General features: G+C 45.2%; 1 protein-coding gene across 4 annotated transcripts in view; it reads left to right on the plus strand.

Annotated features, from left to right (window-relative positions):
* MAP4K4 (mitogen-activated protein kinase kinase kinase kinase 4) overlaps positions 1-25,487 on the plus strand; it is a 244,029-nt gene that overhangs the window by 98,577 nt on the left and 119,965 nt on the right. For all 4 annotated transcript variants that reach the window (XM_075917256.2, XM_075917252.2, XM_075917268.2 and 1 more), the window contains exon 3: positions 13,064-13,120. In XM_075917256.2, coding sequence (XP_075773371.2) covers positions 13,064-13,120 — 57 coding nt within the window. The remainder of the gene's footprint in view (positions 1-13,063; positions 13,121-25,487) is intronic.

Raw genomic sequence — 25,487 nt, forward strand, 5'->3', positions numbered from 1 at the left:
TAATTGTCATCCCACAAACAGTTGGACGTTTGCTTTCACCGCCTTTCTGATGCCAGCTAGCAATGGATACTTTCACTTGCTGTGCTGTCAAGGACTGGTTGCAGTGTTCCTATCACAACAATGTTTTATTTTTCCCCCCTTAGCCGATGTACATGTATGTTGGTGTTGCTCAAATTCATTTAGCTGCTGTGGTTTCTGATTTGAATTCTGTTACCTTCGCTAGTGCCTGTCCGGCAGCTGTAACTATTGCCTTTTTGACAGGAGAACAAATGAAGCAAGGTTTGTGTGTGCATACGCTCACTTTCCCTCTCTCACAGTTTAAGAAAAGGATCTTTTTCTTTTGGCCATAGAACTTTGGCACAGAAGTTTCCCAGGAGAACTCAACACTTATCAAAACAGCCCCATATATGTGAATGTAGCAAGTCTGGTGGATATTTCAAGGAGAACTGCAGTTTTGTTTCACTTTTTCTGCACTCTATACTTGTTGCTTAAATGTAGTGCTTTTATCCTAAGCTGGGTTGCGGCTGGCTTTCCTGCTATCTATGGCCATTCCTTAGAAATTGTTGATATGCCACACCAGCATCAGCTTGAAGCTAGTATCTTGTTCCTGGGACTCTATTTTTTTTTTAATGGTGAACTTCCAGTTATTAGGATGGCAAAGACAACCTCAAAAATATGAGCTTAATGTAACAGTAGCGCAAATGTTTGAGTCTCCAGCAAGCTATTTTACTTTTTATTAAAAACAGAAACGGTCACAGATCTGCCACAAATAGGTGGTGATTGGGAGATATCAGCATTATTTATCTTTTTTCCCAGGCTAAGAAGGGGCCAAGCCCCACCCAAGAGAGCCAGGCCCAAATAGCTTAGTGAGCTGCATAAGCATATTTTTGAATATCTTCCACACAAACTACTCTGAGCAGCACCTCATTCTGGTGAGTCACTTGGCCTGAGTTTACCCCCTGACAGAGCTTGGAGAAGAGCGTTTCACCCTTTTCTTTCCCGTCTGAGTTAGGACGTTCTGAATTAGCTGCGGTGATTCAACCTATTCTTTGTTGTGAGGAGGATATATTAAGCACAGTGTGAAATTCACTATGTTTTAGAAAAATATCATAAAATGTAGTCCTGTCTGGATCTGTTTTGATTAGTTAAGTTCCCCTGGTGGCACTTTTTGTTGGAGTAGCAATTTGCCCTGGTGTCTTTGGCTCTGTTTTCCCTCTTCTCCATGACCACGCTATGTGTCTTTGTCACACTGGCTACAGCCAACGTCCCAGAAATATCTTCATTTTAATAGTGATGGTCGACACAGATGAGTGCTTTGGGATGAAAATGGGCACATAGACATCATATACCATAATACTTACAGGGCCTTAAATGACTATAGCACATGTTATTTTGAATGTGTATACTCGGTTCTTCATTTTGATCTAAAGACTACTTTGGTGGTTCTTCATCCTGTTGTCATGAGAATCACAGGTCCGATGATGCATACCCAAGGGGAAAGGACAGAACCAGGTGGACAGTTTTATCAAATAAAAAATATTTATTTATGACAGTGGTGAATTTATAGTATTTATTCTAAGATTTTTAATAGACCGTGTTAATAATGAATTTACAGTATTTATTATATTTATTCTATGATTTCTAGTTAAACGTGTCAGATATAAGGATGGGAATGGCAAGAGGAATAGTATCTAGTCTAAAAATATTCAGCTACACTAATTAAATAAGTGATAACTACAAACTCTATGTACTACCCAAAACAACGACAACACTAAGCTTATACAACAAGAAAAAAATCAAATCATACATACCAACTTACACAGCAAATGGAACATTTCACAGATATCGGTTCGGTTGCGAAGGCCTTGGTTACGCCCGAGATTCGGGGGAGGTGGCTGGTCGGTTGATCAGGCCGGCCGTGCTCTGAAGTATATGAGAAGGCACACGCAAGGTGGTACGTGTGTTGCGAAGACCTCCTCGAGCGAACTGTGCGATGGGTATTTATCCCCAAATCTGCACATGACTTTCCCGCGCTTGCATATTACCATATATGGCCCAATGGTCACCAAGTGGGGGGTCTGTGTCCCAGGGGTTGGGCCGAAACTGTGCAGGTTTCATGCGGCCAGGTAAGCCCCGCAGTTCTCACGCCAAGGTGACGGGTGGGAGAGTCTGAGGCTATTTTCCCCTTTTCACACCTTTCCTTTTTCTAAAGGCAATGGTATGCAGGAAGGGTGCGGCCGGTTTCTCCCAAGGAGTACTGCAGCCCACTATAGCAAGAGCGGCCTGGCCAAACTTTTTTACTGGGGGGGCGGGCAGTTTCTTTTCTCTAACACCTGTTTATAGGCCTGCCTTTTCTTATAGTTGCCTGCAGTAGATTGCAGTGTGTAAAAAGAGACTGCTATGCGGTGACAGCAGGAATGAATCAGTGTTAGAAGTAGAGGGTTTAATAAATGGTTAAATCTTAAAACATACAGTGAAGGATTTATTTGAATATGAGAGCAGGGAGTGACATGTACAGAGGTGAATTTTCTGCTAAAAGCTCTTGCCAGCCCTCTCTGAGGAAGCTAGTAGTGAACTGAGAACCAAGTGTGCAGATGTGGGAGGTGAGAGAATTCCCTTCCCCTTTTTTTTTATTCCTGTTGTTTCCGATGTATTTATTTATTTTTATTCCAGTTGTTGATTCTGACCTTATCAGATTGTTTAGGCGCACTTTTAAAAATGTAAAAGCCCAAACAATAGTGAAGTATATTTAAAGAACAAGGAAGAGGGAAGAGGGGGTGGCGGCGGGGGCTTCTCTGAGAGGAAAGGGAGGGGGGAGGGAGCCTGGACCTGCCTCTAGTAAAGTCCAGAGATCATAGGATCATAGAGCTGGAAGAGACCCCAGAAGATTATCAAGTCCAGCCCCGTGCCCAAGGCAGGACCAATCCCAGCTATATCAACCCAGCCAGGGCTTTGTCAAGCCGAAACTTAAAAACCTCTAGGGATGGAGATTCCACCATCTCCTTAGGTAACCCATTCCAATGCTTCACCACCCTCCTAGTGAAATAGTTTCTACTAAGGTCCAACCTAGACCTCTCCCACCACAACTTGAAACCATTACTCCTTGTTCCGCAATTCGTCACTACTGTGAACAGCCTTTCTCCGTCCTTTTTGGAACCTCCCTTCAGGAAGTTGAAGGCTTCTATCAAATCTCCCCTCACTCTTTTCTTATGCAGATTAAACAAACCCAAATCCCTCAGTCTCTCTGCTCCAGCCCCGTAATCGTTTTGGTTGCCCTCCGCTGGTGCCTCTTCAATGCATCTACATCCTTTCTATAGTGGGGGCCCCAGAACTAGACACACTACTCCAGATGTGGCCTCACCAAAGCCAAATAAAGGGGAATAATCACTTCCCTGGATCTGCTGGCAATGCTCCTCCTAATGCACCTCACTATGCCATTAGCCTTCTTGGCTACAAGGGCACACTGTTGACTCATATCCTGCTTCTCATCCACTGTAATCCCCAGGTCCTTTTCTGCAGAATTGCTACCTAGCCATTCGGTCCCCAGCCTGTAACAATGCTTGGGACTCTTCAGTCTCAAGTGCAGGACTCTACATTTGTCCTTGTTGAACCTCATCAGATTTCTTTTGGCCCAATCCTCTAATCTGTCCTGGTCACTCTGGACCCTATCCCTGCCCTCTAGTGTATCTACCTCTCCCCCTAGCTTAGTGTCATCTGCGAACTTTCTGAGGGTGCAATCCATCCCCTCATCCTGGTCATTAATAAAGATGTTGAACAAAACCCATCCTAGAAGAGATCCTTGGGGCACTCTGCTAAAAGCCAACTGCCAATCTGACATCGAGCCGTTGATCAGTACCCCTTGGGCCCGACAGTCTAGCCAGCTTTCTATCCATCTTATAGTCCATGTATCCAATCCATATTCCCTTAACTTCCTGGCAAGAATATTGTGGGAGACCGAATCAAAAGCTTTGCTACAGTCAAGTTGTATCACATCCACTGACTTTCCCATATCCACCGAGCTAGTTACCTCATCATAGAAGTTAATCAGACTGGTCAGGCACCACTTGCCCTTCATGAATCTATGTTGACTATTCCTGATCGCTTTCCTCTCTTCCATGTGCTTCAAAATGGATTCCTTGAGGATCCCCTCCATGATTTTTCCGGAGACTGAGATAAGGCTGACTGGTCTGAAGTTCTCTGGATTGTCTTTCTTCCCTTTTTTAAAGATAGGCTCTACATTTGCCTTTTTCCAATCATCCAGGATCTCTCCTGATCTCCACGAGTTTTCAAAGATAATGTCATTGCAGGGCCTCTGGCCATTTGCCAGCTCCCTCAGTGCCTTGAAATGCATTGCATTCGGGCCCATGGTTTTGTGTATGTAAAAATGTGGACACACAAGCTACTGAAGATGAATACAAGAAACAACTTCTCATCATGGTCCATCTGCCAGGAGCCAGGTTCAATATCTAGTTCTCCCATCCAGCAGTAGATGGTGTCAGTAAAGATTCTGTATGGCCTGTGAGGGAGAGAGTGTGGTCCAGTGGATAGAGCACTGCCTTAAGAGTCGGGAAGTGTGGGATTTATTCCCAGCTTTGCCACTGAACTGCTGTGACATCTTTGGAAAGTTGCTTCCTGTATTTCCCTCTCACCCTTTTCCTACCTTGTCTGTTGGGTTAGTGAGCTCTTGTCACTACTGTCTCTCTCACTATGCGAATGCAGCGACTAGTGCAGTGGAGATGCTATCATAATACTAAGAATAGCACTCAATTGGAGCGTAGTGCTGCTTTCCACAGTGTGCTTCTGGTGATGTAGGTGTCAAAAGAAACATGGGACCATGAAGATAACTTTACATGGACTTTCTGCCTTTCCTAGGTCACAAACTGAGACTAGGCATGGCACCATACACAAGTAAGCTGTCCCTAATATAGTATATTGGATCAGTAATTTCTAAAGGAAGGTAAAGAATTGTATACCTGCCTTCTGTGCTCTGAGGGTTTTTGATGTCAAGATGTAATGGGAAAATGCAGAATCCTGCACTGTCCTTATGCCTTGTTTTTTCATTCCTTTGTTTATTTAATAGTGACATAAGAAAACATAATGTAGTTCACAAAAGAGAACTTGGTTCAAGCTTTTGTTTCTTTTGGTTTCTCTGCTTAATTGAATTATTTGTATGACTCTGAAGTAATTTGCTAGCCTTTAGGACTAGCATTGTTTGCTAATTTGTTAGAGAACTTTCATGTTTCCTAAATTGGTAAAATGGGGATACTACTTATCTGCATTGCTGGTGTTAGGAGAACTAATTAGTTTTTATAAAGTACTGTACAGATCCTTAGCAATAATGCTGTTTTAACTAGAAATGCAACTTATTTTCTTGCTTAGGGCAATTTTATTTGTTTTATGAATGAAGTTTATTTTTTCCCCTAATTTTTCTCTCTCTCCTTGCCAGTTGTATTTTGGCTTTGCTTTTTTGCATGGGCAGATTCGATGTTTCTCAGAGAAGCAGCTCCTTGCAGGTCTTTGTGTGTTCAGTGAGTAAAGTTTAAGGTACTCAGCCTGAGGTTGGCTGGGAGTTTTCTGTGGTGCTGAGTGGCAGAGGAGTTGAATTGCAAATGTAAAATGGAATAATCTAGTAGCATTGCCTGAAGGTATTACCCATTATAATACAGTAGAGTGATACTCTAGTATTGCATGCAGCATTGTATGTTACCTGGGGCTGTTAGGGGACTCTGTATGTATAACAGAGTCCCCTAAACAAGAACCATAATAGAATACCTAATTTTGGCACAAGGGCACTGCTTTAGGGAAGCAATAAAGTAAAATGAGACCACAGTATTTATTTGATATTGTGTTTAGATATTGTTTCAAGTTTGCATCTCTTGTAGCAGTTAAATGCTGAATTATCAGCACATTTTCAGATTAATCTCTTTCCTCCCCACCCTATAGCTATCTCCACAATGGAAAATTAGGCCGGGTTTCTCAGAAGCTAATGGCACCTGATGCATAAGACATTCCAGCCCTGTGAGTTATAAGCAGTGTGGGCTATCTTCCACCTGTAATTAGTAGCATCACCTCATACTGTGTGTTCTTGCCACTTGGCTGGGGAACAGAATTCCAGGAACAAGTCTCCCTTAAGGCACAGTAATATGTTGGGTAATGAATGCAGCTTACTTGAAGTACCTACAGTGGGAAAATTAGCCATATGTGGTTAGGAGAAAAAGGAGGTGCAATGTATGTGTTTTGGCTGATTTGAAGATTTTAGGTAGGGCTTGAATTTGTAGTCCTTGTGCATATCCCAGCAACTTACTAAGGATTACAGTTTTGATTTTTTTCCTCGGGCATGTATATTTTAACTTCATAGAGATGAAAAATAAACAGGCTGCTTTGATGCTCTGTTAGAAGCATCTTTAGGTGTCATGTGACTCAGTTAAATGTTGCTGTATGCTTTGCGTTCCATGAAGCATATGTGACCAGAAAACAAATTTTTATCGTGGATCTTGATATGTGTACGAACTTTCAGACCACAAAACAAGAAAAAAAAATACAGCTAGATCAGTGGTCTCCAACCTTTTTAACCACAAGATCATTTTTTCAATTTAAGTGCAATGTGAGATCTACCTCAAACCTAAATAACCTAGCTCGGCTTCCTTCCCCTTGCCCCTGCTCCACCCCTTCTTGGAGGCCTCACCCTGCTCACTCCATCCCCCTTTCTCCCTGAATCTCATTCACTTTCATCAGGATGCGGTAGGAGTTGGGGTGCAGGCTCTGATCTCGGGCCAAGTGTGAGAGGGGACACCCTGAAAGTAGGGAGGTGGGGTGGGTTCTGGAGTGGCCTAGGGGATAGGGCATTTGCCTGGGGAGCGCAGGATTGCGGGTTAGAGTCCCTTCTCTTCCCCCTCCCGGCCCACCCTGGGAGTGGCCAGACAACTAACACAGGATGCCCCAGGGATGGAGCTGGCTCCCGCATTAGGAAAGCAGGACAAGGGGCCCTCTGACGGTAGGGAGTGCGGTGGGTTCTTGAGCAGCTGGACAGCTGTCCCATGACTGGAACAGCAGAGCTAAGATAGGCTCACTCCTGCCCTGGCCCTGCACCACCCCCAAAGCAGCTGGCATGTACAGCAATGGCCCCATGTGCTGCCTCTCATCCGTAGGGACCGACCCCACAGCTTCTGCTATTGATCAATTGGAGCTGTAGGAGTGGTGTCTGCAGGCAAGGACAGCATGTGGAGCCCTTCTCAGAGGCTTCAGGGACATGCCAGCCACTCCCAGGAGCACAGTTACCACAGGGATAATTACTCCAGATATGACAGGTTTTGTATTTTAAAACTTACTACTTGAAGAATTAAATTTAAGCATAAGAGAGAAATGAAAGTTATGAAAAGCACAGACCAGTCGAAAACCAAAACTAATCCACTTTGCAGGCAGTAAAAGGTAACAAACCCGCCCCCCCCCCCCCCCCCCGTACATGTTTGGTCAGGAGATGAGAGGGAAGGACAGTGTGTATTTGTGAGAATGACAGACACCCAAAATGTGTGTGAGTAACAGATTTGCTTTGCCACGCTCCCTGTATCACCTTCTCTGTGTGGAGATAGGGTACAGAAGTGGGGAGAGGAGGGACACCCTGACATCAGCACCCCTCTTTCTCCCCCACATCTTGCACTGCAAGCAGCAAGCTCTCAAGGGGCAGCTCCAAGGCAGAGGGCAGGAGCAGCATGGCAGTAGGTGGAGAGGCAACTGAAGTGCCAGCACTTGATAGCTTCCCAGCCAGACCAGTCAGGATCATCTGTCAGAGGCTCCAAGATCTACTAGTAGATCCCAATCTACTGGTTGGTGACCACTGATCTAGATTTAGGCTTGGGATGAGTAGGTGACAGTCCATTGACCTGCTCATCCTTGCTCTGCGTTAGGCCCTGAATGGATGATTTAAAAATAAGTGTGTGTGTGTGAGAGTGAGAGAGAGAGAGAAAAGGATAAACAAATGCTGTAAAATAAACAAATGAAAGGAAGGAGAAAGAAGTAGGTGCATCAAAACCAGCCATAAGTTAAGGGTATGGCCTGGGAAAGTTCAATCAGCGTGTTAAATTGAGTGAGTGAAATTATATGCAAGTTAAGGTCTGCCGACAGTAAACCTATAGCTGTGATTTTGTAACCTCTTGGTGCCTTTGTTAGTGTAACTGCTATGAAGTTAACATTGAAGTGAACATATGAAGTTGGTCTGTCTGACTGAGGCCTGGTCTGTAATAAATTCCCCCTAGTCAATCTAAGACATGCAAGTTCAGCACCATGACATACTTACTATGGTGTATTCCAGTGGTCCTCAAACTTTCGGGGCTGTCGAGCGCTCGGGGGTGGGGCTGCTCACGTGCTGGGCATCCGGGGACGGTGTTGTGCATGCGCCGCGTGTCGAGGGCAGGGGCTGCCCATGCATTGCACGCCCAGGGTAGGGGCTGCGTCATGTGCCCGGGGCCAGCACCGCGCATAAGCTGCGCGCCCAAGGCCAGCACCGAGCATGTGCCATGCACCTGGGGGTGGGACTGCCCATGCACCATGCACCTGGGGCTGGCACCATGCATGCGCTGCGCGCCCGGGGCGGGCAGGCGCACATAAATGCCCCAGTGGGCACCATGTTGGGGACCACTGGTGTATTCCATGCACTAAGGGTTGATAGGGGCTGCTCTCCCATGAACTCCACCTATTCTTCTTGTCCTGGTGGAGTACCAGAGTTGGCAGGAGAGCATTTGGATATCGATTTAGCAGGTTACAGGCATTCTGACGGAGCTGTTGTGTGGATGAGGCCTTAATCCCAAATTATTAAAACCTTGTCTGTACTACCTCAGGCTGTTGACTGTAAGTTACACAATTTCAGCTACTTGAACAATATAGCTGAAGTTGATGTGTTTAGGTCTGCGTACCTCAGTATCTTCACTGCAATAAGTCCTGTTGACGCCACTAACTCTTTTTTTTTTTAGTAGAGTACCAGAGTCGATGGAAGAGTGTTCAGTGATTGATTTATCATATCTGTATTACTAGATGCGAAAAATCTACCCTCGCTCGGATGGTCACTGCCCATCTATCCAGCAGGTAGTGAAGACATACCTAAAGTGTCTTTGAAATTGCGTACTATCCTGCCCATGCGGATTTTTTCTATCTTCAAATCTATAATTTTTTGAATGGATGAAGTAATTTTATTAAGAATCTCTTTTACAAGCCTTCCCAATGCCAAAAAGGCCAGTGATAATCTCAAGAGCACTTTCCAAAACAGTAGCTCCTGTGCATTTCCTGATGTAGCAGGTAACGTTACATCAGCATTCTGATGTTCTTACGAGTCTGCGTGCTGGAAGGGAACACTTCAGAAGGCAAACAAGTGAACAAAAGCCCTGCTGATGCCTGTATTTTGATTTAGTGTTTGCTTTTTCCTTTAAACATATATTCTAAAGGAAAAGAAATGCAGCTTCAAAATGCTGCTGTGGTTTTAATGCATAAATCTGTTTGTCATACAGAGAAATCCCATGTGTACTTTAAATACAGAGCATCTGAAGTATTCCATACATTATGAAAAAAATATCTGGTATCTGGAATGACATTAATAATATTGAGAATATGAGTGGGGTTTAAATTTGGCTTGGGATGCTGGGAATCCTGTATTTCCCACAGTCTGCAATTTCCCTGCTTTACAGTCCCTTAGGAGGATTATGGCGAAGCAGTTCCTATCCCCTTCCCTAGGATCAGCAGAGTGACGTGTTACATGTAGTTGCTCTTTGCTGTAGCAGCTGTGGCCTCAAGATGACAAGGAGCAACACAGGGACCAGCATGATCTTTTGAAGCGGTTGGAGAAGGATAGCTTTTCCAAAAGGAACTGAGGATGGTATGTGCTAGTCATCCAAAGGGGGCTAACCTCTCCGAGGGGAATGTCACCTCTCCTTGGCAAGGGCTGGGAATAATTTCAGACCTCTTTCTGGATATGGCCAGGCTATCAGTAACTCATGTCTTTAAAGCAGCAAACAAAGAAACATTTACATAAAAATAAATGGCATACCGTTTTGTTACTTTTTTTCTTTTCCTTTCTAACCCTACCAACTTTTTGCCTACTATGTATCTTGGCATGTTGTTTTTTGACTTTTTCAGAGTTTGGTTTTTTTCCCTACAGATTTAATATTAAATTTAAAAACAATTATTTGTCTCCCTTTTTTGACTGTTTCCTTTTCAGAGCTGGCTTCTGTCCTCTGTTTTTTAACTTCAGTGCATTCTCTGTCTCCTCCATTTCATATTTCCACTCCCCTACAGTCTCTTGGCTCTTCGGCTCCATCCACAATAAAGAAGAGGGGGCATCTGAAAGGGGAAAGGACTGTTTACCCTGGCCTAAAGCAATATTTCTTCCTCCCTTGCAACAGAGTGCGGGAGGCAGCTGTGTTGGTGAACGTTAGGGACCAGGCCAGTGGTTCTTGTCATGGTCTGGGATGTTTAGGCCCTTTTAGGGCTTACTGAAAGGGTTTGTCTAGATTAAAAAAATGAAATCAAACTTCAGTCAAGGTCAGCTAACCTAATGTGTTAGCTAGCCCTGACTTAACTTTAACCTCTCCTTCCTAGACTGACTAACTGAAAGAGTGCCATGCGACGCAGAAACATGCATGTTTTGTAATGTGAATACTGACTCCCTATGGCGCACATATGTATGTACTTCTGTGCATCCAGATACTCTACGCCATTCTCATACCTGAGCCAGCTCAGTGAAAAAGCGATTTGTATTGCTAATTTAAGGTGGACCAAAATATTAAAAGAAATGCATGCAACAAAGGAGCTTTTTGGAACAGACAGCAGCATAAGCACAATGACTTCCTTAAAGAGAGGGTTTGGAATGGCCATTGAGCGAGGAGTAGGCCAGCTCTCCCAAGTTCTGAATGAAAATGGAGACAGAAAATCTTCCTGTTACTAGAATGATTTAGTAGTGCCCTACCAAATTCATGGCCATGTGAAATCTGGTCTCTCCCCATCAAATCTCATCTTTGTTGTGCTTTTATCCTGTACTATGCAGCTTTCACAAGGAAAACCAGCTTTTCTCAAACTTGGGCATCCTTACCCAAAAGGGGGGGGGAGGGGGTTGCAGTGCTGCCACCCTTACTTGTGTGCTTATGCCTTCAGAGCTGGGCAGCTGGAGTGGGGCGGCTGCTGACTGAGAGCCCAGCTGTGCAAGCAGCAGTGCACAAGTAAGGGTGGCGATACCACACCATGCCATCCTTCTGCACTGTTACTGGTGGCAGCTGCTTCTCTTCAGATACCCAGCTCTGAAGGCAACACTGCTGCCAATAGCAGCTGAGATATAAGAGTAGTAGTACTGCAGCCCTCTACCCTCCCTTCCCCAATAACCTTGCAACTTTCCAGTGCCTTCTTGGGCCAGGACTCCTCCTGTGAAATTTCCGATTTTAAATAGCTGAAATTTAGAGATTTATGATTTTTAAAATCCAATAACCATGATACTCAGGGCTTGACAAATGGTGGCAAAATCTACTCTCCAGCTCCGCACTGCGCATACGCAAGACCCACATTGCGCATGCGTGCACTGCCGGTGAACGGGGTGACCGGCTGAAATCTACTTGCCATAGGCGAGTAGAAACAGCGATTTGTTGAGCCCTGATGATATTGACCAAAATAGACCATGAAGTTGGTAGGTCCTGAGTTGAATAGCACCAACAGCATACTAGACATTCTACTTATAGGTAGCATCTCTAAGATATACATGGCTCAGAAGTGGCTAGTGGTTTTTGGGTGCTTCAACTTTGGGGTGCCAAGTTTGAGGAGGTTACAAGGTCTGTATTTTCAAAAAGTCCCTGAGAAGTTGCTCAGAAAACAAGGCTTCATTCAGATATGTTAAGGTTAGCCAAACAAAGCCACTGGTAACTTTTGACAGTCTTGGCCATAGTTCCTATCCTGAAAAGTTTGTAAATAATGGAGCAGGATTGGCTATAACAAAAGACAATGTGACTGACGAGGGTATAGTCTAGCATGGGAGATTGGTGACCTCTGTGATTTAGTGTGGGTTTTTTTAACTGTATGTATCTGGAGCGAAGGAGGTAGGGTAAGAAGAAAGTCTGAGGTGAGAGAGATGAGTAGTCTTCATTGTCTGGTTCAGAAAAACGTACATGTGGCTGGGCTTGAAGGAAGCAATAGCAGATTGGGTTGTGAGGGTAGAGATCTTGGTATAGGGGTCTACATCAAAGAAGAGGAGAGTTGTGGGGGATCAGTTGGTGGGGTTTTTTTTTTTTTTAAACTGAGATGACTAATGCACTACCACAGTGTAAAAACAGTCGCATTTGAGTTACTGCCAGGAAAGCAAGGCAGGGTCAAACCCATGCAATGGTATAGTGTGACCTTGCTGAACTATTTCCTGGAACACTCCACAGGTGTCTCTCTCCACTAAAGATCTTATAGTGAAACACATCTTATTATGTGTTTATTTTTTCCTTGTAAAATTTTTCCCACCCCTCCCCATGTAAGCAGTGAAGATAAGGTCTGAGAATGTATTCTTTTTCAGTAGAGGTCTGACTTGCATGCTTTTTACACGGTGTTTCTAAGAGTTCACAGCAACATATAAATGCAGAATACTGGTGAAATTCTTACTCTGTGCCTTGCTTAAGTGTGCTCCTAAGATAGCTTTTTAGAATACACAATATCTGCAGTAGTTTGTCTTATAAACATGACTAAAATGTCAGTTTCCTAGTGTTGGGAGATGGATGCAGACTGTGAATTATGCTAAAGAAAATGGAAAGGAACACTGAAACCAAATGCATTGCTTTTGTGCTTAACTATAATTTGGCAATCTTGCTAATTATCCTTTTAATGAGAAGTGATTTATCTCAATGGATCATGTAAGTATTTTACACACAGTTCTTTGGTTAGCTATCAAAAGTATTTATCTCCTGTCTTTAACATGAAATAATGAGGAAGATAATAGGCAGCAGGGATGGGGAAAACCCACTGCCTGGAAATCTTGTTTCAACTGTCCTGCTCTTGTATGTGTTTAAATGACTAAATGGAATGCCGTCGCTGACTGTTCCTTCTGTTTTTCCAGGGTCGGCATGTCAAAACAGGTCAACTGGCAGCCATCAAAGTCATGGATGTTACTGAGGTAAGCAAAGGAAATGTTCTTTTTTTAGAAAAAGGGGGGGAAAAACAACCCCTGTACAATAGGAGTTTATAAGTGGTCTAACTTGTTTTTAATGGCACGGTTTTCATGTGAGAGCGGATCACTTTCTGTTTCCAGACACTGACCTTCCAGACAGTCTCCCCTTCTGTGGGTTTCTGTGTTCATGAGGGCCAAAGACACATTTACTTGAATTGCTGCAGATGGTCCCACAGTATGTCAGAATCAGTAGCATCATTTTTTCAGAAAGTTCTCAAAGGAGGATGATACTGATTTCTAAATGTAATTTCGACCTTCTCCTTTATAGAAAACTAGAAGATTTACCCAGCATTGCCTTGGTCCTTAACTCAGTTAATTTTTTGGAAATTAAAATGAAATTCATTCATTTGAACCATGGCTTTAGGCTGGGGGATAAGGGATTCAGTATGCAGGCTGCCCAGAGAAGAGAGGACAACCCCAGCCCTCTCTCACTGCAGCAGCTTGGGGCCGGGTGAGAAGTACATCTCTCCATGGTTGCTGTAGCTCCAGCAGGCAGAGCTGGAGGTGGGGCTGCAATTCCCCTGGCTGCAGGCTCAGTGGGGGCCATGAAAGCACCACCTGTCCACCGGCAGCTCGGAGCAGCTCCAGGTTCAATGCCTTGAATGGAGAGGTAGGCCCCTGCTCCTCTGGCCCCAGCATGGAGCAGATGCGGTTGGTGATGGGAGGGAAGGCACCTCCACCCCTGTCCCCAGCACAGCTGCCGCAGTGTGTGTGGGAGGCACATCCCCCTGTTGGCCCAGAACGGAACTGCTTAAGGCAGCTCTGTGCTGGGGCTGGTGGGCAGAGGTGGCCCTGTGCCCCTGGCCGCCTTGAGCTGGAGCCCTCTTTCAGCATTGACTCAGTTATGTCAGTTTTGAGGATTGTACTTGATTTGGTGATTCTCTGCCCTGTTTGGTTTCATGAAGAGCAATCCCATTCCAGACACTTCCCATTTGCCTGGCACAACCAACCCCCCCCCTCCCTTGCTCTAAGTAGAAGAGGAAGCTGCATAGCAAATTTGGTGGCCCTAGCTCTTAGCATGTAGGAGGAGTTCTTGATCAGACTCTCTCAAATATATAGTAGTAGGGGTGTGTCTATGCTACACCCCTCTGCCGACAGAGGGATGTATATTAGGCACTTGGAAAGTGCAAATGAGCCCGGGATTTAAATATCCTGGGCTTAATTCGAATACTCACGTTCAGTCACTGTGCCAATCACAAGCCCTTTCAAAAGTGAAAGTAAAGTCTAGCGGCTCTGCTGACAGCAGGGAGCTTTTTCCGCAGATCCTGTACTCCTCAAAAAATGGGCAGGGACTGGAGGATCAGAGTTTTACTAGTACTTTTGAATACATTTATAGTAGGGATAGCATGTCATTGCATAGTTGTGTAACTGCATGGAATCTTATTGGTTATACGACTATTTGGTAGTCCCTGGAGATGGGAATAGTAGTCAGTGTTCCCCTGGCTCCACCTCCGGGGAGCTCCCTGAAATCCCGTGCTGCTCCCTCTGTATCAGAAGCAGCAGTGTGGGGGTGGTAGACAGTTTAAAAATCAGCTCCCCACACGGACTGGCTGTCTGCCGCCCCGCACTGCTGCCTTTGATACAGCTGGTGCTCCTGGGGAGCCTGCTCATGGGGAGCCAGCTCCCACTCCCTCCTGCCCCCCCCACCCCTGTTGTCTCTGATAGAGAGGCAGCAGTGGGGGCGTGTGTGTAGTTAATAAGATAAGCCTTGATTTATCGGTTAATCGTGTAATGGACCCACATTGACTCCTGTAATTTATGCCCTTTTTAGGCTGAAAGGGAAGTGGGTCCAATAAAGTACCTAGTGGCTTGAAAGCAGAAACATCTGTTAGAATGATGAGCAGATTGCTGGCAGAATTCAGCAGTGTAATGCAGTAGTTGTAACTGACTCGGGGGATTCACTGAGGAGCTTTAGATGGGAAAGAGGGGAAATTAACTCAGACCAAAAAAAAAAAAAGTTTCTATTTTTAAATCTGTACATAAGTAATAACTTTAGTTTATTTAAAAGGAGATTAGTTTTAATTAAAAATATTTTAAACAGATCAGACTAAAGAGGGTGGTTCCCATAGATTCCACTTACTGAATTGAATTCTGTATGCTGTTATCACATAAACTTCAGATTTAAGAATTGGACAAAATGTTTGTATGTTTTGGTAGTGTTATATAGCCTCAGAAGAGCACATGGTTAAACCAAGCATCCTGTTGTTCTAAACTCATTCATTTCATATGGCTATTTTTTAAAAAAAAGCTCATGGTGTGTTGTGCACAAAGCAGGGTCTTTAATCAGCAAAGACCCATGTTACATCATAAACACATGTATTTGTTAAGATTGCTCGCTTGTTTTGTGTTTTGATGTACATGTGCATACACACTCCCAACTGGATATATTAACTTGGCCACAGGATCCCAGGAGGGTGGATTAGAGCCTTATAGATGAACCATTTCAAAAATGTATAAACTAGCAGCCAAAGATAGGTTAACTGATACTACTTCAGTTATGATCTCTGCTGATCTTAACTTACACTATTATGTCTGCCAAGAGCTAGAAATTTTCTTCCTAAAACGGGCTAATAAAAATCAATTTTCAGCGGTAAGATTATCCAAGTCAGACTCTTTGAAAAGGGACTATTGAATTCACTGCAGTCAGCACGTGGGCAAAGCAGGGAAGGCTAGGGTGTGTTGACTTAGAGCGAGTGCTCTTTAATGGCAGGTGATAGTATCGCAGCAAATACTCACAAATCAGGTTGTTGCAAAATTAAGGATTCTTCCATAACCTGTTTTTGATTAGGGTACCAATCCCTTGTCCATCAGGGGAGGGAAAAGAGGACGGGAAGAGAAATTTTGAGATACTTAGTACCTTTGTGGAGCTTGTATCACAGGTTTCTAAGGATGTAAAAGGTTAATTGGTTACCCATAAGCATTAATCTGACCGGCATGCTTACCTGGTAACCAGTTAACCAGCAGGAGGGTGCATTCCTTCCTCCTCCCCCACCCCCTGCCACTGTAGCTAGCAGGAGCAGTCCACCACCCAGCTAGTGTAGCCCCATGGCACAGCGCAGCAGGACCCCAGCCAGCTGCAGCAGCCCCCCTGCCCATGGTGGGCTGTCCAGACCCTGGTTAACCAGTCAAAAGATTATATCATTTAACCAGTTAACTTTTAAAAGAGGTACTTAGATCCTTTAAGGCAGGGCTGGGGGAACTTTTTTGGGTCGGGGGCCGCTGTCTCACAGAAAAATCAGCTGGCCGTTTTTCCGACAAAACTTGAGGAATGTCCACCTGCAATTGAGTTCTTACACAAGAAAATCGAAAGAGCAGAGGGGTTCTTTCCAGCATTGGTAATCCTCATTCTACAAGAAAGAAGCCTTTTTCTGAAAGAGCTCTTTCACAAAAATATGTGTGGGGACGGGGAAGAGGAAGTACTTTCAGAAGAAAAGGAAAAAGCACAGGTGCCTTGGTAGCCATTCTGTCCATAGCAATCACAGCTTACATGCAAGATAGCGTCCATTCAGTCTGGACGCTCTCTTACAAAAAAGCAGATCGCTTTTTCGATGCACTTTTGCAGTATGGACGCTGTCTTTTGGAAGAAGTTTTTTTCGGAAGATCTCTTCTGAAAAAAGCTTCTTCCGAAAGAAGCCTGCAGTCTAGACGTAGCCTCACTGATATGGCCCCCAACTGAGGAGAAGGACACTCCCCACAGTCTCCTCACGCACCAGAGTCTAGATTTTGTGTGTTCCAGGCCCACGGTGGGACAATGGGGGAGCTGGAGTGTCATAGCGGGCAATGCTGGAGTGCCAATGCCAGAGGAAGCTTGAGCCTTGGGGGGCTGGATCCAGGCAAGCTGGGGGCTGCATCTGCTCCCTGCGCCTGAGGTTCCCCGTCCCTGCCTTAAGACTTCCCCGGTAGAATTTATAAGTTCTTTGTACCAATGTAATAGGTTTGTGGAGGTTACAGAGCGATACTGTACATTCTTCAGTGTTGGGCAAAACAACTGCCAACACTACTCCTTGCTGTGAAGACATTGGGTTTCTCAAATGTAGACTCTCAGACTGCTTATGTAATTGGACTTGTAAATTCCAGGGGTTTCAGGGTTACAGAACTGTGTGCGCATGTGTAAAAGTGGGATTTGACTAGAAACTGTTTTATAAATTTAACCGTAGTGATTGGGATCACTATGATTGCTTGCTTGCTCTGCTTCAAAACCAGAGCTTTACCAGTCTGACTGCTGACATGGATGGGCATAAATGATTATTTTGTCTATACTTAATAGGACACCACACAAATTGCTTTCTTTTTAATCACCTTGCTCTAATTAATGTTTTGCTGAAGATTTAAGAAGGTGAAAATATCTAGGATACCCGAAAGCAGCACATAACCAATCTTGGACTTGTAAATCATGAAGGCCCAATCATGTAAACATTTGCTGCTGCTAAGAGTTAATGCCATTTGGAGTGGCTATGCACTTGTGAGATTGTCAGTAACTTCCAATTCAAAGTGAACTTAAGTAGTCATATAATGCCTGCTAGAGTCAATGGAAATTGTGCAGCTCAAATCTTACACAGCATTGTAAAAATATTGTCCTTGGTTCAGAGCTCATGTTGCTGTGTGTTGTTCAGATTTAATTTTGAAAAAGGAAAACATTATGGGCTGAAAAGCCCATGTAGGATTAAATTTGAATTTTTTTTTGAGACTAGTCAGTCCTAAGCACTGTTTTAGATACAAATAGTCTGTCTTTTAAAATAAATAAAACTCCCACTTTTTTTTAAAAGCGGGTTTATAGATCAGTTTCACTTTTTACTTGTGGAAAAACAGTGGATATAGGTTGATAGAACTCATCTGAGTGCATAGAATATCTCAATAGGAAATAAACTAACAGTAAGCATTGTTCATGAAGTGGAAGATATTATGCAGCTAGAGAATTAACTGCCTTAAAAGATAAAAACGTATAAACTATTTTCATATTTTATTTTCAGGGCTGTATAATTTTATGTATCTACAGTAGACTTCCGATAATCTGGCACCTTTGGGACCTAGGTGGTGCCGGATTATCGGATATGCTGGAGTATTGGGAGGTACTCCAGCGGGGGGGCTGTGACTGGTCTGCTGGGACCCGCACTGCGTCCGGGGAGTGGACGGGAACGGCATGGCAAGGGGCGAACCCTCCCCCGTTTTGCAGGAAGGTGGGGGAAGCCCCGCGCTGCCGCCAAGAGTTTCTGGGAGGGGAGAGGGCTCACCACCCCCTAGACCGCAGTAGTTATCACAGAGCAGGGGGGTGAGGGGCGGTGCTGCGGGACCAACCCGGCAGCACCCCAGCTGCTCTGCTCTGCAGCTTCTCCAAGTCTTCCGCTCGTCAGTTTCGGCAGCGGCGGACTTGGGCAAGCGACGCAGAGCAGCTGGGGTGCTGCCGGGTTGATCCCACAGCGCCACCCCTCACCCCCCTGCTCGGCGCCCGGCAGCACCCCAGCTGCTCCGCTCGGCGCCGCTTCCCCAAGTCCACCACTGCTGAAACTGACAAGCGGTGGACTTGGGGAAGCTGCAGAGCAGAGCAGCTGGGGTGCTGCCAGGTTGGTCTTGCAGTGCCACCCCTCACCCCCCTGCTCTGCGATAGCTACTGCAGTCTGGGGAGTGGGGAGCCCGCTCCCCTCCCGGAAACTCTCGGCGGCGGCGCGGGACTTCCCCAGCCTTCCTGCAAAACGACGGAGGGTTTGCTTCTCGCTGCATCATTCCCTGCCCACCCCCCGGCCGGTTGTAGTGTGGGTCCCGGCAGACCCATCACAGAGGTGTAATCCCCTTCTCCCCTTCCCTTTCCCAGCCATGAGCGCCCATGGGGCTCACAGCAGCTCCAGTTTTCCAGCTGGCCAGAGCACTTCCGGGGTCCAGTTGGTGTTGGACTATTGGGAGTGCCGGGCCACTGGATGCTGGGCAATTGGAGTTTTACTGTACTTTGTATCTCAGGATGTGTGTATGTGAGTAGGCAAATAACCTTGAAAAACAAAGTTCTCATAGTCTTTGATCATTCCATCAGAGACTCTATGTTCCTTACTGGACATGTGTTTTAAGAGTGACCATACTTGGACAGAAGGTCCCTCATGTTGGTCACCCTCCCAATTGAACTTACAGGCCCTGGCATCAAATTTCCATGTATTTTGACCTGAAGGATATTACTGTGTAGTATTCATATGGCATATCAAATTAAGCATGACTGGTATTCATATCAAATAGGCTTTATGTATGATTAATGTTTGATGGCATGGTCTTGCCCTGCTGTACCTGCCTGGTGCTCCTGTTAGGAAATAGGGTTGGAGTGGGACACTTGCCCTCTTCTGCCTGCCCAGCCACTCAGTGCTTCAGCAAGGATGTGGGGTTGGACTATGCATAGCGGGCCTTGCTCCTCTCTGCCTGCTGGCATTCCTTATGGGGTTGGGCAGGTGGAAGGAGGGCATGGGAGTGCCCATTTTTTTCAGGAGCCTCAGGTTGGCCCAGTGCCCCGTGAATGAGCAGGCAGTGATCATGGTAGTGGAGATTTTAAAAAAAGGTAGGCCTGTTGCCTAGGGGAGCTGGGTCCAGTGTGGGGTAATGGAACTTGGAAGGGAGCTGGGAGGTCATGCTGGCTACACAACTGAACGATGTGGTTGGCTTTTTGTTAGCTGAATGCGGTTTCACTTTGAGGGTAGATAAAGCCATTCCAGAGTCACCACAATTTCAGCTTATTTAATCATAGTTAGCTGAGGAGACACTGATGATGGTTAGTCCTTGAAGTCTGACAGTGCATGTATTTCTGTAGCTAAGTTGTAAAAAGGTAAGGGCAGGTTGAACATGCAGCCCTGACCTAGTGAAATTGTGGCCCTCGACTGATGGTATTGTGTTATCAGTTGGTGCTCAGAACGTGATACCTGAATAATTTTTTAAATGTTACATTTAAATGGGAGGAGTGCTTCAAGCTGATATGTCAACAGTAGGGGAAAAAGTGGTTTGGTGATATTGATTATATATGGAAGGAATTTCAAAAAGGAAATCAGGTTGTTGAAAGGTCACCAGTTCCCATTTGTGCACTTGGCCTTGTTGAAGCCCTAGAATGTGAAAAAGGAACAGTGAAAGCCATTGGATGATTGGTAGGGATAAAACAGCATCCAAATGCTCTTTCCTGACATACCTCGAGCTTCACCATGATTTTGACAATATTGTAAGCATGGGTAGGATAACCAAAAATAACCATCACCATCTATTCTCAGCTGCTGTCCCATGCCAAGAAGGGGCCATTTTAAAGGTATAGGATGAGCTTGCTTGCACTAGTGTCAACCGATTTGTGAGAGACAGATTGGAGTTCATTAATATCATGATGAAAGCAGTCTTTAGTGATGAGATTGCTAAAGATTTTGATTGAATGGATAGTGTGGGTCATGACTTGTGTGAAGACTTCAAAACCCAAAGAATTATCTAAGGCTCTATTGATCTGTGGGTTCCAACGGATAAGAACAGACTAAATCTGCGCTTGACTGCAAAGAAGACAGTCAGAGTGAAGGCAACAGGGATTATTAAAGAGCTAAACACAGACAGGTCATTGTTTGCTCACCTCCCTGGCTGTGTCCAGATCGCAGCATGATGCTGATCTGTGTGAGACTTTGGGAAATTACGAATAGATGTTTGAGGGTGAAAGAACACTGGGCCCGGTGAAAAGCCAATTAATGTATATGTCATAGGGTCTTGCAAGCCAGCACCTCCTGACCATATGACCAAAGATCTTATGCTATTAGAGGCCTTTCAGCATAACAATCATAAATGGTCTTGTCAAGCTCCTGGCATACCTAAAACTGTTAATGCCAGCCAAGGTTTCGCTGAACACTTCATTGTGAGGCAACAGAGAAAATACCAGACCTGTGGTGAAATCCACTTCATGTTTGACACATTTGCAGAGGGATCAATTAAAAATATTCCTAGAAAGAAGAGACTCCATGGTATTGCACCTGTCCAGGACAAAATCCACTGATTCCACGAACAACTCGTGTCACAATGAAGAAGCCGCTGTCTTGGACTTGCACAAAGGATGAGTTAACGGCACACCTTGCAGGAAAAAATCCTCCAGCTTGCAAAGAATTTCATTGTCACATAGCATAATGAAGCAGCTGCTTTCCACTGCTCAGTGGAGGTTGCCACTGAAATTCTGTTGCATGCCATCCATGCCAGAGACGGAAGTACCACTCAATTCCATCTTTGCACAAGAAGCAGCTCTTGTGGTGCACTTTGTGAGATGCTACTCAAGACTTCCTGTGACAGGGTACACTAGGCCCAGAGTCTGCCTGCTAGAGGCTTTGTTGCTCTGCCTCATCCCACCCCAGAAAAGAGAAGCGGAGGTTTCCCCTAAGCAACCTAGTGTGGCTACTGGGGAGCATGTGGGTAGTGGGTGGAGCCACCCTTCAGGGATGGGCCCCTGTTGGGTTGTTAAAGAAAGCTGTGTTCCAGGGGGAAACACGAGTGCTATGGCCCCATATCAGGGCTCAGAGAGAGAACTAGACACTAATCCTGTGGAAAGGAGAGGGTAGTGAGTGAGACTCGGTTAGAGACTGAAGACGCACTGAAGAAACCATTAGCTATGGCCATCCATAAGTGAACTCTACCCCTGTTCCAAACAGAAAAAACAGCAGGCTCACATTCAACTAGAAGATTGTGTTTTGGTGTCTGCTTCTGGGAAACAGAATTGCTGTATATCTCTCACGTGTGTTCCTACCATTCAGACCACTGAAAGCTGTTGTACTCCCAGGCTTCCACACCTTTTCAGGATGTGATGCTACTGAAAGGTTGACTAGAAGGACAATTCGATTCAGTCTCTTAAGACTTCTTGTTCGGAAGGTTCTCGAAATGGCCAAGAGAGTCACCAAATCACTCAAGGGGAGTTCGTGTGCCGGGTTTACCATTTGAAGACAAACATTACCACACTTGCAGAGCTACGATGGTGAATGTTTTTCCAAAAGTAGATAAATGGAGAAGAACTGATAAGGGGCAAATTTGTACCTGCAGAGGACAAATTATTAAGCAGTGACTCTCTTGAATGAGTCTTGGAGGATGGATTACCATATCAGTTTTGTGTAAAATACTGTGTGTGCCTGAATCAGTCTTTCAGCTAATCTTTTAAATGTAGAACTGAAAGGAACCTCAACAGGTCATCTAGTTCAGTTTCCTGTACTCAAGTCATGAGTATGTAATAACTAACCCACTCCTGACAGGTATTTGTCTAACTTGTTCTTTAAAATGTCCAATGATGGAGATTCCACAGCCTCCCTAAGCAATTTATTTTGAAGCGTAAACACCCTGGGTACGTCTAAACTACATGCCTCCGTCGACGGAGGCATGTAGATTTGTGTATTCGAAAAAGGGAAATGAAGCCGCAATTAAAATAATCGCGGCTTCATTTAAATTTACATGGCTGCCGCGCTGAGCCGACAAACAGCTGATCAGCTATTTGTCCTCTCAGCGCGCTAGTCTGGACGCTCCCCTGCCGACATCAAAGCCCTTTGTCGGCAGCCCCGGTAAACCTCATCCCACGAGGAATAACGGGGCTGCCGACAAAGGGCTTTGATGTCGGCAGGGGAGCGTCCAGACTAGCGCGCCGAGCGGACAAACAGCTGGCCAGCTGTTTGTCGGCTCAGCGCGGCATCCATGTAAATTTAAATGAAGCAGCAATTATTTAAATCGCCGCTTCATTTCCCTTTTTCGAATACACAAATCTACATGCCTCCGTCGATGGAGCCATGTAGTCTAGACACAGCCCCTGATAGGAAGTTTTTCCTAATGCCCAACCTAAATCTCCTTTTCTGTGATTTAAGCCCATTGCTTCTTGTCCTATACTCAGTTAATGAGTCTGTATGTTCTTAGTTTGTTTATAAGAAGGTCATGCAAGACCATATCAAAAGCCTTGCTGAAATTAAGATATTATATCTACAGCTTTCCCCCATCCACAAAACATGTTACCCTTTTGGAGAAAGCTGTTAGGTTGGTTTCACATGATTTGTTGTTGACAAATCCATGCTCTTACTTACTACTTATTATCTTCTATTATTTGCAAACTGATTGCATGATTACTTGATCCATTATCTGTCTGAGCACAGAAGTTAAGATGACTGTTGTGTAGTTCCCTGGGTTGGCCATATTCCACTTTTTTTTATAGATTGGCACTTTATCCTGTTTTCTCCCATCTTACAGGAGTTTTTTTAAAGCCATTTGCTAATACCCATGTGCAAAGACCAGATGCATATTTTTGGCCTGCATCCTGTCTTGTATGGAGTTGTACGAGTGTGGCCTGGATGAGGATTAGGGTGGCACTAAGGCTTTGTCTTAGTCTACACTACAGAATTCAGTCATTAAAACCTTCCTTTTGGTGACACAACAGTGAGAGCGTTGAGACAACTTCCACTCCTACAAGAGATTTTTTTTTCATCTACCTTTATTGGCGAGGAAGCCAGTGTAGACACTGCTGTTTGTTTTGTCGACAGAACTGGCTTCTGATAGAATCACACAATGCCTGTCCTGATGACTCTGCTCAGCTTTGATCGCTGCTGCCTTGCAGGCTTATGCTGCCTCTCTACCCTCCCACCCCTAAAGCTTCAGGAAGCATGGGTTGGAGGAGGCAAGCCCTGAGCCCCACCTCCAGCCCTGCCCCTTCTGGTAGGCCCCGCCCCTTCCCACTCCCGGGATGTGGGGCGGTGTGCCACATGAGTGCTCCCCCCTTCCAGCTATGGGGAGGGGGACTGGTGCACACTCACTGCAGCCTCCCCAGCCCTGGTGGAAGACACATCATGCTGCATGGTCTAGCCAAGTCCAGCCTTTTGAGAACCAGGGGAGGGAGGAGGCAGGGTGTGCTGTGCTGCTCAGCCCAGCCAAGCCTCTCTAGGCCCAGAGCACCAGGGAGGGAAGAGGGCATGCCATGTAACCAAGCTGGGCCTCCCCACCCCCTGGAGAGTGGCCCTGGGGGGCAGCAACTCTCCGCTCCCAGAACACCTACAGCAGGTATTCTGGGGGAGGAGTGTAGGCAGGGCTGGGCTGTGCCTGGCAGTTTGAAGGCAAAGCCTTCCCCTGCCTTACGTCCTGACATGGGCATCGGGTATGTATCTGACAGCTGAATGAGCTGCTCAGTTTGGGAAACAAAGAACAAATCACTGGAATGCTCCTGTTGTGCGCAGGCAGGCTGCTGATGCCCGGGGAGGGGGAGAGAAGCTGTGCTGCTTTGGTATTCCTCAGCAGGGAGAGCTCAAAGAGCTACTCATGATGCCACTCCTGGCAGCTGAGGATGCTGTGGGAGAACTAGGAGGGAATTCCAAGATGCATAGGGATCAGCTCTGCCTTCCCACCACACGGCACTGTGGGATACATACCTGCAGTGGATTGCTTGCACTGTCAGTGATGGTGCCCCCAATAATGACTTGATCTGGTGACAAACAAGTGTGCACACCTTTTGGGAGTTTTTGTTTTGTCAACATTTGGGCTTCGACATAAATCTGTCAACAAAACTTGGTAGTGTAGACATACCCAATGACTTAGATGAAGATGGCACTTACCATGATTTTGAATAAACATTGTCAATCCTACTTCTCAAACCTACTTTCCAAGGGTTGCCAATGATCAGTGTCTTTTTTTAGGTAAAAGTATTGCATCCCCGTATTAAAGTATTTTTGGATAAGTTGATTTTTAAGCATTGTATTGAATATATAGCTACATAGTTACGCTAGGTTTGGCACATTTGGTACCATTATGTTCATGGAAGAATATGGCTTTAAAATGATACTGAACTCAACCCATTTCCAATTATATTGTAGTGTCAAAACTTCCTGCTAACCAGAGGGCCTGGAGTTGGGAGCCAGGGACTCGGGTTAGGGGAATGCCCTTGCCGGGCACAAAGGATGACACCATTTAAATTATAATTCTGTACGTTTCTATGACCCCTCACTTTTCTACCAATACCATGACCACCGAACGAACTTTAAGTACGTTATGTTGCTAGATTATCTGTGTTTTACATGTGCATTTGTCTTGAGCCTTGATTCAGTTAACAGAGTTGCTGACAACCATATAGACGTGTTCCTGCTTCCTAATGTAGAGCAGGTCTGACTTTGTCCAAGTATTTGTTGCAGTCCTATCTGAAGGGTGAGAGGCTTACTTGTTTTTGTAGAAAGTTGTACAATTTTTGGGCAGGCAATGTCAGTGTGGAGAATTAGGATATGATATGGAACAGGACTGGGAGAGCGCTTACAGTCTGTATTCTTTTGGTTACTCTCTCCTGTACTCCATGAATCCCTCTCTCCTATTCTAATCTGTTCCAAAAGTT

Source organism: Pelodiscus sinensis, chromosome 1 (genome assembly GCF_052426305.1).
Source record: "Pelodiscus sinensis isolate ZL-2025 chromosome 1, ASM5242630v1, whole genome shotgun sequence".
NCBI classification, from domain to species: Eukaryota; Metazoa; Chordata; order Testudines; family Trionychidae; genus Pelodiscus; species Pelodiscus sinensis.